Below are 15,893 nucleotides of genomic sequence, written 5' to 3'. Positions count from 1 at the left end.
AGCAACGCGACTAGATCGGCGATTAAGTTCTTCCCGCGCGAGGGGGGAGGGGGAGGGGGGTGAAGGGGGATATCCGCTTACCCGAGAGTGGGTAATTTTCGAAAATTACTCGGAACCGGTCCTCACCAGGTACACACCAGGTCGGTCCACGAAACCGAAGCAGAAGAGGGACCGGGGTGATACACACCACCGGGACTACGGACGAATCTGTAATTGACTCACGAACAAAGTATAAATTCGCTACCGTCCAATTAACGACAAAATCAAGAGAGGAACTCGTTGACCGGCAATCGTCTGCATGCGAGCCTGCCTTCGTTCGAAAATTTTGCCCGTCACGCTACCCCAATTTGCCCGTACCGGTTGCAAGCCACCCGGAGGACCAAAGTGGAGACCAAAGGGGACACGGAGAACGAGGGAGAGATATCTAGGGGTTCTCCCTGCTCGACTATCTTTCTCTCTCTCTCTCTCTCTCTCTTTTTTTCTCTCTGTCGAAAGTGCAGATCGCGTCGTTGCGATCGTGTGCGTTGTACGTACGCACGTACGTGCAAGAGGAAAGAATCGAGTCGGGTTTAACCGCGCGCGGACGGAACCGGAGCCGGAGCCGCGTGAATCCGCCCCTGCCGCCATCACCACTGGGTTCGACGCCGGCACCTTCTCCGCTCGTCCTCTCCCGACGACGGTGTCTGCCATCCCAAAGCCGAACCAGTCCAGAAATCCCCACTCCGGGAGCGCGCACCGCGGCGACGGAAGTGTGGCAACGCTGCAGCTCGCCAGTGTCTCGGTCTTGGCGAGTTACTCGGGGGGGCTCAGGCCGAGTCTACCGAGTTTGTGTCTACCGGCGCGGGTAACCCGAAAGTAGCGAGTGTGCCGAGGATCAAAGTCGCGGGCCTCTAGCCGGCATGCGAGACCGTCTCGCTGCTTGAAGGCCGTAAAACCGGGGTAAAAACGTGATCGAAAGGGAGGACCGGTTGAACAGCAGGAGAGAAAGAACGACAAAAACGGAAAGAGAACGGAAGAAAGGGAGGAAAAAAAACGTGTGTGCGTGAGAAAGAGAAAGAGAAAGAGAGAGAGAGAGAGAGAGAGAGAAAGAGAGAGAAAAAAACGTAAGAACGGTGAGAAGGAAAAGCTAGCAGTTCTTTTTTTTCTGACTTCTGGTATCGAAAAGTTTTTTTCACGGCCGCGACCATCGAGAAACGATCTCGTGTCACAACGGAGGGATCGCGACGTGATAGGAAAAAAGAACGACAAAGGAGACGAAAGAAGAGGAAAGAGAGGAAAAAACGAAAGGAACGAGAGCCGCAGACGGAACACACGTTTCGCGCGTTTGTCGTTCGTCACGTCACATCTTGCCCGCCGTGATCACGCGAACGTGCGCGCTTCGAATCTACATTACGTTCTATACGACACCTAACCACCTACGTGCACGCGTCTGTACGTACGCGGGACGGACACGCGCGTGTATACGTGTACGTGAATATCGTCCGCATAAAAGACGTGGAAGGAGGCATAAAGGGAAAAGGAAAAAGAAAAAATATATATATATTTATATATATACATATATATACATATTCATATATATATATATACATACGTGTATATATACATATATATATACACACACACATATATACACACGGTGACAAAACGCGCGGCGAGAAAAAAACAGTGTAAATGGCGCTCTCCGCACAGAACCAGTCGACGTCGTACGTGAACTTATATTACTCGATCGTCCAACGTGCGGCGACACGCTACTTTAAGGAATATTACAACTCCGGTGAGTACCAGCAACCATGATCCTCTGTCATCCCACGTCATTGCCGATATTCTGTCATTCTCCGAAATCGAACTGCTTCGAATCGCTGTCCCAACCTCCCCCCCCCCCCCCCCCCCCAAAAGAGAGAAAAAAGACAATCGATCATCGTCGATTTCATTTAACCGTTACGACCACGCATCATCTCATCTCTGTGAACGAAAAATCATACGCATCGAATATCGTTTGGCCACCTGTGCGTCGTCCACGTTTTGCCAAAACTACGTCATCGTGAGCGCGCGCTGTGTACGCGCGGTTTCAAATTTTCCCGCCCTCCCTCCTTCCCTCGCTTTGGCTCACTCCAACACACGTACACCCAAGCTACACGTACACGCGCCTCTACACTCGCGTTCACGACCATACGCGCCACTCTCTCTCTCTTTCTCTCTGTCTCTCTCTCTCTCTCTCTTTCTCTGTCTCTCTCTCTCTCTCTCTCTTTCTCTGTCTCTCTCTCTCTCTCTCTATCTCCGTCCGTTTTTCTCTCGTCGACTCTGTATCCTCTTCTTGCTGATTCCAACGGCTCCCCCACACATGATGATGAACACATACGTACGCACACACGCGTGTACGAAATGTCGCAGCGTGTACACACATGCGACAGAGACAGAGACTACCTACCAACCTACCTAGTCGCCAGCACCTACCTAGCGGATAAGTGCTCTTCTAACACCGATTAAAACACGCCGTCGGCTAAACACGTGCCCGCTTCTAAACTCGCGTGTGTTCCAATAATACCGAGAGAGTCGCGAGAGCGTGAGAGAGCGAGAGAAAGAAAGAAAAAGAGAGAGAGAGAGAGAGAGAGAGAGAGAATGAGAGAATAACACGCTGATAACCAAGCGAAACACGTCCCAAATGAACAAAGTGCGAAAACCGTGTCGTCGTTGGTCTTCGCGGCGACTTCGCTGCTCCCCGAAAGCGAGAAAAAAGAAAAAAAAAAGATACGAGAGGAAAAGAGAAAACGGTTATTGGGACACGAGGGATGATGCAGTCCAAGGGGATCGTGAAGGAACCCCAGCGAACAGCATCTCTTTTCGACCACGGAGAGAAAAAGGAGCGAAGTGTTCATGCGGGTGGGGGGGGGGAGGGGGTAGACGGGAAATTAAAAAAAAAAAGAGAGAAGGAAAGAAACGGGAGAACCGTGAAGAATCTCGGTATCCGTCGGTGTAATCGTGTCCGCTCAGGCGATTTGCAAAACCCCGAGAAAGGAAAAAATGTGTGAGAGAGGCAGAGAGCGCGCGAAATAGGCGGGGTGGGACGACCGAGGGAGAGAAGGGAGAAGGGAGGATAACCGGGAGGAAGAGCGAGCGAGAAACGCAGGGAAGTCGGGTAGGGAGATAGAGACGGAAAGAAAGAGACGCGAAACGCGTGCGAGCGAAAGAGATCAGAGATCGCGGTGGAGGAGCGAGCGAGCGAGCGAATGAGAGAGAAAGAGACAGAAAGAGAGAGAGCATGCTGATCCGCAAAATACGGTCTCGTTACGCTATCGTTGCTGTTGGGTCATCTAATCGCCACTGAAATTATCGTCTCGCCAGTGCAGAGTGACGAAACACGCTCTCTCCGGGAGCAATCAGTTTTCGAGGGTACTGGTTCCGTGGCGCTCGCACGATCTTTCGAATTGCGCCGGGCAGGAGAGAGAGAGAGAGTGAGAAAGAGAGACAGTCCTTCGAACGCTGATCGTTCCTGATCGTGGCTCGTTACACCGTGGCTCGTCGTCCGTGTGTCTTCGTTTTCGCGTGTCACGTTGATCGTCGTCGCCCTCCACCTCCTCCTTCTCCTCGTCTTGGCACATACATATATGTACGCAGGCCTGATCTGGACTCGCCTGGTCCGGACCGATCGGCTACCGGGCCTGGTCAAGGTGAACGTTGCCGGCGCGAGGAGAGAAATTGCGCGATGTTCGCGGTGTTCGTGACCGAGAGAGAGAACGGCCCTCGTGAGACCTCAGCCGAGCGATGATCGTACGAGATTCGCAAGCGCGGTGCCCGTGAAACGCGGTCCCGAACGTCTCCATTCTCCTCCGCTTGGAAAACGTTTTCTCGCGTTCGTCGCGTTCCGCGTTTGTGCGCGTTTGTACGCCTCGTTCACGTACGGTCGCGCGCGCGATGTTCAACGTGGTCAAACGCCGGCCGACAACGTCGATACGTTCAGCCGTGACGGTGTTTGCCGATCGGTCGGGTTTGCATCGGTTTGCGCGTGATACGTGAACGAAATCAGTGATCAGTTTGTCGCCCGGTCGATCGTGTGCCAGCGAGAGCAACGCTCGTGGAAATGGACGATCCTCGTAGCACGTTGAGAAACGGAGTTCTGTTTCATCGCGGTTGTTCGAGTGTTCTTGTCGCTGTTCGATTGAACGACGCCGACGAGGAGCCGCGCTCCACGTCGTTTGAATATCGTGTTGCGCTTACGCTACCTCCGGTCTCGTGTTCGCGTTAAATGTCCAACCGGGAATTTCGAGCGCAGAGTCCATTCCGTAGCGCGAGTACTCGAGTACCGTTTCGCGAACCTTCGCGAGCGAGTGTATATCGTGCAAGTATGTAATTGCGAGTAAGTCGCGATTTCGCGCAGAGGACAACGCTGTTTCAGCGATCGTTAATCGTCCATCTTAATTTCACCTATCTCGTTGGATATTTAACGTTTCCGCGGGGCCGAGGAAAGTGCACGGTGTACCTGACTAGAAAGGATCTCGAAGGAACGCGATAAAACCTCTTCGTAACAAGTGATTCTCTCTCGGCTCGCTCGCGCTCTCTCTTTCTCTGTTATGAAGCATCGAATTGTAATCTATTTTCGAGAGGAAAAAAAAATACCAACGGAGGGACAGAGAAAATAAAAATACGACTGAACGAAGACAGAGAAATAGAGGGGGAGAGAGAGAGAGAGAGAGAGAGAAAGCTATCGAGCGTGGCAAGAGTGAACGTTATCTCTGCTGTAGGTTTATCGCGATATTCCTCTTTGGCGTCGTCATCGAAACAGGATCATTTTCGCCGGTTGACATGACGAGGATATCGCCATCGGCTGGTGATCCCAGATCGTTATTGGACAGTATAAAGTCAATCGCGGCGAATAACACGACTGGTTCTCGTTTAGCTCAGCTAACCCGGCTACCCGACTTGGACCAGCAGAACTACACATGATCGGTCTGTGGAACTTTGCTTATTTCAGAGGTACTTGTCCCAACGTTCAACTTTTCAATCGACGCGAATATAATCTCGTTACGCTTCTTCCCTTCTCCCCCCCCCCCTCCTCCCCTCCCCTTGCGAGGTCGTCTCCTTCTTTTATATTCGATCGACTTTCAACCAGCTGCACACAGTACGAAACTTATCGAACTTGCGTCCGACTTGTGCTCCCATTTGCATACGATTATTAAACTCGCAGCGCGATAAAACACGCGCCGGACGATCACCGTCGATTGCATGAAATTTCATATTATTAACCGACAATTAAATTCTATCGGACTCGGAGAGGAATACATATCTTGCTCCGTTCGGGGGAAGAAAAAAAAAAAAAGAAAAACGAACCGAACCCTCGGTATTCACGACGGCGACGACAGTCTCAGAGAGAGAGAGAGAGAGAGAGAGAGAGAGCGTGTGTATTTGGAGAATAAACGACGGGTTTATCGTGTGACTTCTGACGATAAGAGGAGCGAGCGAACGTTGCTCCGTATCAACGGGAACGTAAGAATCGACGACGCTGCGTGTTTGCGTGCAGAAAATCAACGATCGTCTCGCGATGGGTGGCTGATTCCCTCGATTTCATCTTCGAGAAGTCTCTTTCCCCCTTTCCCCCCTTCTCTCTCCTTCTCTGCTGCTTTTCTGAAACGCGTCGGAATTTCAGAAACGATCGTCCGCGACCCGCAATATGTACACACGTACAAATCGTTGATTTATCTATCTGCGCGCGAAGCAAAGCGGACGAGTGGTGCCAAGAGCATGGTGAAGTTCTCTCTCTATCGTTGCCCACGATCTCGTTTAACCTTGCCACAGTGCGAGGCGAGTCTCGAAAGTCGTAGCCCCAGCCGCGAAAGAACAAGACGATAGAAGCTGCTGCGCGCTCGCTCGTCGGTGTGCGCCACGTCCGTGTGCTCTAACGTTCGTGTTTTCGTTTCGCCTCTAACGATACCGATAAGCCGGCTGTTATACAGATACAGACGACGGATTCCGAAGTGTGGCGCGCGTTAAGAGTGACGCGCGTGGATACCGCGCGATAGAGGTGGAAAGGAAGGAAAAAGGGAGCTCGATCGAACGGAATAAAGTTAGTTCGGCGTCTCGTGTACGCTGCCGCCGCCGCTGTTGTCGTCGTCGTCGTCGTCGTGGTCGTGGTCGTCTTACCGAGAGCCGACGAAACGAAACGCGGGATAGCGTGAAAGAAAAAGGTGTCGTGGAATCCTTTCTATCGTGCACACAGCCTTTCACCGATGGGGGGAACTCACGGTATTCGTCCGTGCTATTCGAAAATTTATCACCACTGTAAATATCGCGCTCGCGAGGCAAACGTGCATCGAGATACGTACATAATGTACACGCATACGCCCGTATACATATAGATTTCTGTGAATTCGTTTTACGTTATTAATCCAAGATAAATTCGGAATTCGGAAGGTTGGAAAAAAAAAACCCGAGGTTCGTCGGTTCCTCGGTGGAAATGGAGTCGGTCGGGTCTCCTCTTCTCCTACGCCTCCCCTCCCGCCCCTCCATCTCCCCTCCACGCGCGTTCGCGTTTCGTGCTCGCGATTCGATCGACAAAAGTATTAAAAAACAAAGCTCCTACAGGATGGAATAATAAAAGATAGGACAAAGCCGGAGGAGGGAAAAACTGCAACAAAAAAAAAAAAAAAAAGAAAAAAAAAGAAAAAAAAGAAAAGGAAGGGAAAAAACGGGAGGAGAAAAAAAAACGCTACGCGACGTTTCGGCCGTTCGTCAATGCGCGGTACAACAACGGAGGGCTCGCGGGGGTTGCCTCGACGAGTGTTAACGCGCTCGCGTGTATACTGCCGTCTCGTTTCTGTCTATTTTTCTGAAAACAAACATTCGATCTGACGAGCTATATAACACCGATGGAATACTAGAGAAGGACCCACTCGTTCCTCGAGCACCCTTCGCGCCGCCATCGCGGAAAGTTATGTTTTTGTTGCGCTCGATTCGTGTTTTTTCGTCTCTTTTCCTTCCACGCGCGCGCACACGCTCATCCGGTCCCTTCGAGCCCCCGCTCGATACGAAAATGGGCCGCAGGTATTCCCTCTGACACTCGATAAATAGCGAGGAATGTTTGCTCTTGCAAATGAATGTTTTCCGCGAGCCACGAGTGATTTTAACTCCTGAGTGCGCGTCCTGCCAATACGTTTTTCCCTCCCGCGTCGCCCGAGCGCGAGCGCTCTTTTCTCATCCCCCTTCTTCCCGTGCCCGGAACCGCGAGCCGATCTCATCGCGAGGTTCGTCCGCGATGATTCGGGAAATAACGGAATCGTTCGCTGTCAAAATCCAAAGCTCTCTCTCTCTCTCTCTCTCTCTCGAGACAATCGTCGTTCGCAAGAATTCGTCGAGAAGCGGAGAGACTTGGGTTGAATACGTGGTCAATAATCGTAGGTGATTGGAGCACTCTGTGTTTGCGAAATTACGAATGTTTGCGAACGTGCGCTGGTTTTCTTCGAGGCGGTTTTCGTCGCGAACAATGGACGCATTCTGGCACCGTTTTATCGGCTAAACTTAGACCCGGCGCCCACCATCGTTCCGACGTTAAAAGGGACTTATGAATGATTCCTTGTAAATAATCGTTTGGTCCCGGGTGTTGCGAGCCTCGCGACCGACGTGTATTTCTTGGCTCCGAGTCGAGACGACCAACGATCTTTCACTGCAGGGACCATTGGGCGTAGCGGAATTTTCGTCTCGATAAATCAGCAAAGACGCTTTCCAGTTAAACTTCTTCCTCCCTCGCCGCATGCTTTCCCCGCGTCGTGTTTGCGAATTTATAACACGTGTTATCTAACAGACGATTATAATTAAATTGGCACGATGAGAACCTGCTGATAGAAAGTCGATGACACGCGCGCAATTTTGAGCTTGTCGTTTTAATAAGTTCAGTAGTTGGATGGTGTGTATGAGATGTCAGTTTTAAATACAACTTTGATCGTGTGTTTAATTGAAGTTCGCAAATTCTCTTCTTTTCTCGAATTTCTAAATATTATTCGTTTCAAAGTTCGAAACTTCTTCCTAACGAATGGAGCCGCGCAGTCTGTTTTAATTAGTTCACGTATCAAAAAAAAAAAAAAAAAAAAAAAAAAAAAAAAAAAAGAAAAAAAAAGAAAAAAATTGCTCGGACGAAGGATACCTTTAACCTTCCCCAAGTGCTAAATGTATGTTCCTAGCAAGTTTCATGGCACTTCGAAGTGTAAACTCGTGTAAGAAAGTCTCAGGCCGGGTGTTCTCATCAATCGTGGCAACTAATAACAAACCAATCTTCTCAATACCGAACGTACATGATTTATAGTAAAACTTGGCGATTGATAATTGATGAATGATAAGGCCAAACTTCATTTTATACGCAAACGCAGCCGTTTAGATTCACTCGTCGAAGAATTTCCTCCAGTCTCTCCATTTCCTATCAAAGTTATCAATCTCATCCCCTTTCGTTAACCGTTTCGACTCCCGTGGAATCTGATACGTACGATCTCTCCCCGAAAAATCCGCAAGATCCACCTCATCATTTCGTCAGATACGGAGCCTCGCTTCTCACCCCTTGCTTGCTTACGAGCGTGCTTTACCTACGTGCGTTTCTCGACGAAAGGCATGAATGAACGAACCGGACTCGAAAACAAGCAAAACCGATCGTTGCTCGCGATTGTAATATTTCCAGCAGGTGCAGGTGTTACGGGCGCGATTAACTCGCGCCTCTCTCCCCCTCGCCCCCCTCTCTATTTGATTCTGGTGTGGAACCGTGCACGACGGAAAGAAGGCGCGCTATCGGCTGGTAAACGGCCATTTCTGTTTCTGCTCACGCGGCGAAAGTTCAATATGCCGAGTCGCGTGCAGCCGCGGGTATTGTTATCCGCGTACGATTAAATCAGCCGCGTTTCCCGGAGAATCTTAAGCGCGCGAGCCCGCAAGGACGCGACAAAATAACCGATACACCTACACGAACGCGGAGGAATGGAAATCAGCCTGAGATCCCACCCGGCAAACAGAGAAGTCGCTGCCTTCTCTGCCTGATCACTCATTTCTGTCATGACGCCGGCGTCGCGACGACACATTGTCGCTGCGAGCCGAGGCTAATCGAATCGACAAACAGCAACCATGCTCTCGCTGATCGACGAACCGTTTCTCAGGTGTTTGTTTCACTGTGGATTATTGACTGAAGTATGATGAAACTCGCGCGTCCGAAGAAACCAAACTGTGCATGATCGGCGTTGCACGAGGAAAAGATTTCGTATATACCTGTATACGTGTTCTCGAAAATAGTGAGAATTTTCAATTGAAGCTCGTTTTGACCAGCTCTTGGTAGTTCTCTCCGGTGTTGCGCGCAAACAACACAAATGTCACGGAATAGTAAGAAAATGATAAATATAGAGATACGCAACACGCGTGGCAACGCAGTTCACTCTCGGTCGTGAATTCCTCCCTTCTGTTCCGTAACTCCTGACAATTCAATAAAGACAGAGTAATACTCGCGGTAGAAAATTTCATTCGTAACTTTAATTCCATTCTTTTACGCGATTCCCTTCTCTAAATTCTGCATAACGTTTTCAACACTGTATCATTTCACAGCGTCGGCGATGAATGAGTTAACGCTCTGTTAAATACGTAATTGCTGAAGGAATCGCACGAAGATGTCAAAAATATGTTTGCGTCGCTTCTCTCCTCTCTGAGCACTTCGAATCAACTTGCAAGTGATATCCTCAAGCGCACAATTCTTTTCTCTTTTCTTCAAATTCTCCGCGTTTTAAAAGGAACGACTGTCAACCACTTGCGCTGGCAACTGGTTCACGGACCATAACGAGTGACCAACTGCCTACAAATAATTCGTCGCTTTTCTTTTCGGTCTTGTATGACATCGCTGGATAAAAATTGCCAAGAAGTAATAAACTTATTGCTTGTCTTGCTTGGGTTATATTTCAGTTATACTTAAAACTGAGAAAATATTGCAATTTTGGGATAAAAGATTCTCGACGTGCGTCAAGAGGTTACGTTTTAACAAAATTAATAGACGAGTCTTTAGTCAACTCCGAGCCCACCCGTGTGTTTTTCGTTCCGCCACAGAACGCGTCGACGAATCTTCTTTCGACTTCTGAATGCGTTCCTTTGTTTTTCCTTCTCGTTTCGAGCGAACGCGAAAGTCTGATTCGATCAAGGACAAGAGTTACAGGAACGCCGAACGTCCGTGGCCAGTGAAATCGCGAGAAAGTCGCGATAAGAGCAAGTCGAAAACCGTCGAAATTTGGAATCGTCGATGCGGCGGTTCGCGATAAACTGACCTGAATGTCCTCATAAAGTTTTCGCGGAGGTTTTGCTCGCGTCCTGTCCGTCGCGCGCGCGACTTGCGAAAACAGCAAGTTCCTTCGGGCGCTGTTCTTTTCGTCGTTTCGTCGATCGCTCGACGTGAAAGCGGCGTGAACGTCGAGAGGAACACGGTGAATATTCCGCCGGACGCCACGCCGTAAGAATCATTTGTCGGCGAATCCAGAACACGCGTCTAATATCACGCGGGCATCGGGTTTTCTCCTTGGTCTCGCAGCATCCGATATTTTCTTTTATTGTACGCATATCGAGGCAGCGCCTTCACTCCGAGCCCGCGAACTCGCTTTCACTCGTTCAATTAAACCTGGCACTTTCGAGGCCAGAAACGTTCTAGATGTAGCCCGATTTTGTTCTTTTTTTTTTTTTTTTTGTCGAGCCCGTCGATCGAGCTTCATCTCGTCGAAAATATTCGCCAAGTTATTGCGGGGCCTGCATTTAATTACGTTAAACTGAAACTGCAAGCTGTTCAACTATGGAGAAGGATAGTAAAACGTATGAAACGAATTTTTTTTTTGTGCAAAATACCGAGCAGTTTTACGTTTTGATTCAATGTGAAGAAGATATATAATTGTGACGAGTGTGAAATGTATGGATCTTCTAACAATCAGTGCACACTTCGAATGGTCAGTGGTAAATTTTCCTTGCTTGGAGGAATTATTTTAACACGTTGTATACAGAAAATGAACGTGTCTGTATAGTGTAATCGAAATTAACAGAAGCATTCAACTAAACGTGAGATAAAAGTGCAGTGTACCTCTACTGTACGTACACATTCACCGTCTAATGAGTCGTACAAGTTTAATTTGTTACCAATTGGCTACTATCATTCTCCACAGTTGTACCACAGAGATACAACTTGATCGACAGGAAGATAGTGATATGTTTATAATTGATATAATTAGTGACAAGTTTTACGAACGTTGGGTTATCCGTAAGTGCTTTTAACCCGACGTAAAATTAAAGGCGCCGCGGATTTGCGTCTTTACAGGTACAAAAGGGGGAGATTTGATTAATGTACGTAGACTCATCGGTTCGTCCCTGTGGCGTCTCCCTTTCAATTCCAGATTGACTTCGAAGAGTGTGCCTGGCGAGTTAATTCGAATCGAAGGAAACGAGGGTAGAGCCATTCGAACAGTGGTTCAAAGTGATGCTACCGGCTGGCAACGAAGTTTGCTTTCTTTACCCTGGACTTGAACTTCTTACAGTCACTTTATTTCATTTTCGTTTTTTTCCTTGTCGTTCTTTTTTTGTTCTTTTTTTTTTTTCTTTTTTTTTCTTGTTGTTGTCCAGATCAATTTCCGCGCGAAGAACAACCGCGACAGGGACGATTAAGTTCTCGAACGCGGGTTGGAAAACGGTAATTGAATAATTACGAGCAACGTAATGGATCGCGGTTTGTCCGGCGGTTAAGAGACGAAAATTATCCGCCGGCATTTAAACGCCGGAGCAACCGTTACGCGAAAATTTCATATTAAACCGAAACGAATCTCGACCCCGAACAATTTTTCCGAATAATGCGTCCGTCGAAAGTTGTAACTGGTTCAAGTGGCACGCACAAGAGTGAAACGTTTAACCTTGCTGTTCAGTTTTAAATCTATTTGACCCGAAATAATTTTCATTTGTACGCGGGAAAACTGATGGAAAATTCAACAGTTTTCAACCGTTTCATCGCTTGATCTTTTTTTTTTTTTCTGGCGTCTTCGCTTTTGACAGGGATAGAAAAGAGAGGAATAGAGAGAGAGAAAAAAACAGAAAGAAAGAAACGAATAATCGAATCCGGGAAAGCAAGAGGATCAAACGTCACGAAAATAACGTTTCCACGAGATTCGTGGAAATCCTCGTGAGGCTATCGAGCTATCGAGCAATGAAAGCAAACTGTCTAACCATTAATGTATCTGATCATTGACACCGTTCGCAACTTCCACCAGACACGTTCGAACCTTCGAGCACAACTGTTCAAACAGGGAGTTGTACAATCCGACGTCAGACACGTCGGATTATGCACTCGTCGATACCTGTTCCTATCTAAATTCTAAAATGTCCTATTCCGATCGGCAGTACTTTGTACCCAGATCGATCGGCCAGCCACGCGTCTGTCGTAGAAACGAGAACGTCTTCCGAGCCTGGCGGCGTCCGAAAAAAAAAAAAGAAGAAAGAAAAAGCACGCCGGTCTACGATACACTTTATCCTTCTGCTTCTGTTTACCCGCAGCAAGAGAGATATTTTTCGTTCGTCGGTGAAAAGAGCCTTTCGAGTCGCGATGCCAAAGCGACGGAATCCCACGCCTTGGCGAAAAACGTACTCTGCCGTCCACCCCTCCACATCTCTCGTTTCGCGTGAATTTCTACCGAAGAAACGACGACGGGCCACCGTTCGACGAAACGAAAGAAATACGCGTAAGAGTGATTCTCCAACGAAAACAAAAAAAAAAAGAAGGAAAAGTATAAAATGCAGTAGAGAAAATAAACGAAAAAAATGGGAGAGGAAATATTCGAGGCGGGTTGTAATGGGCGGCGCGGGTCGTAACGAAGTGCAGGCGGTGTTCGGGGCATTCGAGAATCGACGGGATCGACCTGGCGACTTAAATCTGCAAGCTGCTACGGGAGGAAAAATCTTTAAAAATGCTGTCTGACGAAAAAAGCGCGCATGCGTAACCACGAGCCATTTCCTTCTTTCTCTTTCTGTCCCTAGCGCTCTCTCTCCCCCACCTCCCTCTCTCTTTCTCTCTCTCGCTCTCTCGCTCTCTCGCGCTCTCTTTTTCTCTCTTCCTATGCCTCTCTCTCTCTCTCTTTCTCTCTCTCTCATTCTCTCCTTTCCACTCTCTATCCCCCTCAGCCACGTTCTCCCCTTTTCCACCCCTTTTATATGTATATACACGTACACACGTACACGCGCACGTGTGTGTGTGTATATACATGTACGTGTATACGTGGTGCACGCGTGTGCTCGCGCTGTGTGGCGGCGTTTTCCTTCCTCTTCGTTTCTCTTTACGCGTTCCTCGCCGCCAAAACAAATCGTAAAGACGCCTTCTGCTGCCGTAATCGCGTAGTCATTTCCGAAAAATCAATGGCCACTCGTCGAGCGCGCGCGGGCTTTCCACCGTTTTCGGGCTGGCCACGATAATAAATGTACTCCAGGGCCGCCGCGAAATTTCTCTGCCGAGGCATAAAATCGAATTCGAAGACACTCTCGGTGTCGCACACCGCGATTTCTTCTCTCTCTCTCTCTCTCTTTCTCTTTTCTTTCCGCTCTTTTTCCTCCTTTCTTCCCTTCACCCTCTTCGTTCCTCTCAGTTTTTCCTCGTTTTCCGTCGTCTCCTCCTGCTCCTTCTCGCCATTCACCCCCCCCCACGTCTTTCATCCCCTACCTCCATTCCCCGTTCCTCCCTCCCCAACCCCATCTGGAAGCCCTTTGTAAAGCAACGGGACGCGGTCTCGTTCGTTTTTCTTCCTTCTTCTTTTTTACCCTTTTTCTTCTCTTTTTCGGGTTCAACGATATCGTCGAGGCGGGCGGCTGTGTCAAATGGGACGCTTCTTACATTGTGACGAGCCACTCGAGCGATTCCGGATCCTCTTGTCTTGGCGGGAAATCGAATTCGAAAATCCTCCTATCCCCACCGTTTTCGTTTCACTCTGAAGAATCTGTTCTACAGGCGTCTTTTCCATCGTTGTATGATACGGCAATAAAATTTCATCATTGACAATCGACGGAACGTTCGAGGATATATACCATCGAGGATCCTCCGTGCACCTCTGTATACAAAGTCGTCGCCGCTTGTTCTCGTATTTTTCAATATTTTTTCAGAGATCCACGCCGTCTCGTTTCACTCGTGATTCTCACGACTCGCGAACAGTTTAAATTCGAAGAACGTAGTTCTCCGACCTGATCGTTAGATTCGAAATCGAAGGGAGATCCGCTTTTCATCCAATCGACGCAATCATCGCGCTGCAGCCTTTAACATTCAATGAACTTGGCAGGGCGATTGTGCATGTGTGGACGAAAAGGGCATCGGCAGGTTGCAGGTGTAGCTTTCGTCAGGAGATCGACGTAATTATATCGCGAATTATTCATAAGTCGATTGTTCTCCCGACGCGCGTACAAAAGTCCCGATGAAAGTGATAAGTAACACTCTCGCTTCCATTGATAAGCCAATTATTCGCCGGTTCGCCATTTGTCGTGGATATTTGCAATTTGCGAAAGAGCAGGAGATAATAAGGTCGTTTAATCACGGTTCGTAGCGAAGATATTTGAACACTGATCACAGAGAGAGAGAGAAAAGTTTCGTGAATATGTTGCACGCGTTATACAAAACATTTTGAAATTTCCATCATAATGATATCGACAAAACCTGAAGAAACGATCTGAAAATGTGCACAGAAGTTGCATGTTTGTGGTCAGAAGCGTATATTCGAAAGAAAATAAGCCAATAAATATCAAAGTTTATAAATGATCTAGTGTTCTCTGAGAGTTAGTTCCTATGTACGTTTTATCTAAATTCATTCCAAAAACTTTGAAATCATGCTCAGTGTAATCAAGATAATCGAGTCGTAGAATGATACTTCAAAATGTTTCGTACAACGTGCACGAACGTATTCGCGAAAGATTTCAATCGTTTCAAGACGAAAAACGAATCAACGACGACGTAACCAAGAAATTCCGCGATTGTTTCAAAGCAAAACAGTAACTGTGTACTCGATTGTTTCCAAGGAAAGGGTGTGATAGTTGTTTTTAAGAAGAGGCGGTATTAAATTCGACGGGAAATGATTTTTCAATGGGGAGAAAGAGAGAAAAAGAAAAAAAAAAAGGTAAGGAAGAGACGTTGGAACCTCGAATTACAATAAAGAGCCGTTCTCGTCGCGAAAAAAAAAGAGAAAGAAAAAAGAAGAAGAAGATGATGAACGAACGAAACAATGGAGGCAACGTCTTCCCTTTCTGTTTCTCTCTCTCTCTCTCTCTCTCTCCCTTTCTTGGAAAAAAAGGATGCAGATTAAGAATTCATATTCCCTGAATACGGACGAGATCTTTGAACGCGTCTCTCGCGTAATTAACCATTCCGTTTCTTTCCAAGATGTTCGGCCGCGAATCGCGTGAATTCGGTTGACACAAGTGTTCCTTCCGGTTCGTCGTTGGATAAAAACGAGCACGATCGAGAGATCTGGCGAGAAAGATGTACACGAGGCAACAGAGAGACCGACCAACTAGGAAATTCCCTAGAAAGTCCCCTTTTTCTAGATTTCCTCTCTTACTTTGCTCCGGGACACCACCTTTGCCAACGAGTCGTGTCAATTCTGCCGGAACACGCGCGAGAGTTTCACGTAGGAAATTTAAGAAACGATCTCTTCGAGCGAGGAAGGAAATCCTTTACGAGGAACACTCGTCGTGAAATGAATCGGTTCTAGGCGATCGATCGTTGACACAGTCGATTTTTGTTTCTTTTTTCAGCTGTGCAACTTGGCAATTTAACTTTGGCATCGTGGATGGGTCCGATTGTCGTTGTTGCGATCGCGGTATTTCATAACTTTATGCTTCTAATGGCGCGATCGTGCACGCTACCGCGCGTTCCGTTATTAAGAAAAAAA

The 15,893-nt window shown here is 47.9% G+C and overlaps 1 protein-coding gene across 6 annotated transcripts in view; it reads left to right on the top strand.

Moving 5' to 3' along the window:
* Nucleotides 1–670: 670 nt before the first annotated feature.
* Nucleotides 671–15,893, top strand: part of LOC122529852 (zinc finger protein 768-like) — a 33,028-nt gene continuing 17,805 nt past the window's right edge. Inside the window, exons 1-2 of one of the 6 annotated variants that reach the window (XM_043656328.1) lie at nucleotides 2,895–3,452; nucleotides 4,740–4,971. In XM_043656328.1, the coding sequence (XP_043512263.1) occupies nucleotides 4,938–4,971 (34 nt within the window). In that variant the 5' untranslated portion in view covers nucleotides 2,895–3,452; nucleotides 4,740–4,937. Of the gene's footprint in view, nucleotides 1,775–2,894; nucleotides 4,972–15,893 lie in introns of those variants that run through there. The other 5 variants (XM_043656327.1, XM_043656326.1, XM_043656329.1 and 2 more) reach the window with 5 other exon arrangements.

Source organism: Frieseomelitta varia, unplaced genomic scaffold, assembly GCF_011392965.1.
Source record: "Frieseomelitta varia isolate USP_RPSP 00005682 unplaced genomic scaffold, Fvar_1.2 scaffold_312, whole genome shotgun sequence".
In the NCBI taxonomy this organism is placed as follows: domain Eukaryota; kingdom Metazoa; phylum Arthropoda; class Insecta; order Hymenoptera; family Apidae; genus Frieseomelitta; species Frieseomelitta varia.
Note: the sequence above shows the minus strand (reverse complement) of the source record. Positions and strands in the feature narration are given on the sequence as shown.